This window comes from Aplysia californica, unplaced genomic scaffold (genome assembly GCF_000002075.1).
Source record: "Aplysia californica isolate F4 #8 unplaced genomic scaffold, AplCal3.0 scaffold00479, whole genome shotgun sequence".
NCBI lineage: Eukaryota > Metazoa > Mollusca > Gastropoda > Aplysiida > Aplysiidae > Aplysia > Aplysia californica.
The window spans coordinates 566,320-568,679 of record NW_004797749.1 but is presented as its reverse complement, the minus strand read 5'-3'; the positions used below and the strand labels follow the sequence as shown (position 1 = coordinate 568,679).

The following is a 2,360-nucleotide window of genomic DNA, read 5'->3' as shown; positions in this document are numbered from 1 at the left end:
TGTGTGTGTGTGTGTGTGTGTGTGTGTGTGTGTGTGTGTGTGTGTGTGTGTTGCAGCAAAAGTAAGGCACCAATAAGGTTATTAGGAGTTATCATACACTAAAGGTAGATCTTCGTTTATGTTGCAAGCTGATCCGCCCACATTTCGATGAACGTATAATATGATATAGGATGTTACGTTGAAAATCTAATCTTTCTGTCCATGCATCTATTTATTCATCTATCTATCTATGTATAATAATATTATTAATTGGTCTATCTATATATCTAGTTATCTGTCAATTTCTTGTAGATGTAATTTCGGGAGCTCTCGTAGTCAAGAGGTACGGTGTTTGCCTCTCTGTCAATAGGTCCCGGATTCGAAACGTCTCAACGACGAACAAATTCCTTCTCTAAAATTGTCCTGCTCTCTAACCCTGTTTTGTCGACTGCTTTCGTCACCACTTTTTGCCCCCTTCACACCCCCCCCCTCCACCATCCCACCCTTTTGCCCTCTCTTTCGGGATCCAAACTCTTTCTGCCGCCTTTCCACTGCTACTGAGTGGCTCCTTCTAACTGCTGTGTTTCACTCACACCCCTGATCTTAGAGGCAAAAACATCTCGGAGGTTATGTGTGCAAGTTGCACACATTATAATAATCCCTTGATAGTCCTAAAATCGATAAGAGTAGGCTTCGGCCGCCACCCGGGCAAAATTCAAAATTAATTCCTACCATATTATTGTAAATGTTTAATGTGTCTCACGCGCTGATATGACGTTATGTAGATTTACTTGGATTTTACTTGGATCCAGAGCTAGAATCATAGCAGGCGGCGCATGTCCATAGCTGCTCATCTCTCCTTTCCAGCGTCCACATCAGGGTCTTCCTGCTAATTGTCTCCATGAGGAGCTGGTTTGAGACACGCCTGACCACTCCTCGGAGCAAACTTTTTTTCGCTGTGCCCCGCACACACTTTCCTTTTATTGTGCTGAGTGTGTGGGAGTCTGTCTCCTCTTGGTTGAGAAGGCTCTCCTTGCATCTGGCGATCACCATTGGTGGGTCGAGCATGATTCGGCCATTGGGTGTTGCTTTGCCGGCAAGTTCATCAGCACGCTCATTTCCGTGCACCCCGGCGTGACCAGGGCAGAACACCCATGTAATTCTTAGGAGGTGGCTATTTGCAATGGAAGCTCTCCAGTCACTGTAGAGCCACCCACTCCTCATTTTTTCTAGGGTGCTCATCGAGTCTGTGACAAACAGGGCATGTTTATACGCTTCCATGCTGATCCATTCCAGCGCGTTATGTAGATGCGAGCGCCGAAAAACACTTATTGAAAAAGTCTGTTCTGTACGTGTCTTGTATTAGCTCGTCAACTGATCACTCAAAAGCCGTGATCCATCATCCGTACACCAGAAGGGCCACCAACATTGGGAAGGCGTTCCTTAAAACGTGAACTTGTTATGACAGCCCTTTACAAGATTGGCGTTTATATGCACTCTTTTTTATTCAAAGAAGCAGATTTGTATCAGGTGACCGAAATTGTTGGAATCAAATTGCAAGTCGCTGGGCGTTGCTTTGGTTCAAGACACAAGCTTTGTCGATATTCGTGTTAATTGCGGAAAGTATTCATCGCCATGTGAAATCAGTTGCTGTATGTTTCAAATAGGACATTTTTCTAATACAACTTTGTTTTTAATCTTCCATATTGATACAACCTCTCCCCACCCCTCTTTCCGCACTCCGTCCCCTCTCTTTTTTAAAAGTTTTATGTATTAATGTATTAAAGTATTCATTCATTCATTTATTCATTCATTCATTTATTTATTTATCTAATTATTTTATCTGTTTATACAGACAGCGAGAGAACAAGATCGTAGCCAACGTGGAGTTCCCCGGCCTGGGAGTCCAGTACCAGATCAAGGGAACAGGATCTCTACAATGGCGTGACCTTGACCCCGACAAGACCTTCACCGCCGGGCAAAAGGTTGCTCTTAGGACCAAGAACTTGTTGGGAACTCGCTTCAGTGAGGAGGTCGTTCTAAACATCCGAAAATACGTGGTTGTCAATGATGGCAACCAGGCAGCTCTTGTGAAAATGTCACCTGTCGTCTGGGTTGTACTATTGTTAAGTGTGTGTATGCACATTGTGCGTGTTCACGTGTAAGTTCATCTGGCATCTAGATCTAGGCGTGTGACAAGTTGCAGACGGCACTGCTTAATGTCAGGTTTGGTACACATATATCATTCATAGTCCATGGGTTTATCGTATGCTTCACCATAGTAATGTGTAATCATCAAAATGGGAGGATAAGAATGGCGCAATCTTTTTACGGATATCGTGTTTTCATGTTATTTTTTTTCTCTTTCTTTCTCGTTTTGA

The 2,360-nt window shown here is 43.5% G+C and overlaps 1 protein-coding gene across 1 annotated transcript in view; it reads left to right on the top strand.

Annotated features, from left to right (window-relative positions):
- The window catches only part of LOC101851597, a gene marked incomplete at its 5' end in the record, with an annotated part of 41,465 nt that extends 39,154 nt beyond the window's left edge, over window positions 1–2,311 (top strand). Inside the window, 1 exon segment of the mRNA XM_013086558.2 lies at window positions 1,835–2,311. Coding sequence (XP_012942012.1) covers window positions 1,835–2,144 — 310 coding nt within the window.
- Between the last annotated feature and the right edge of the window lie 49 nt (window positions 2,312–2,360).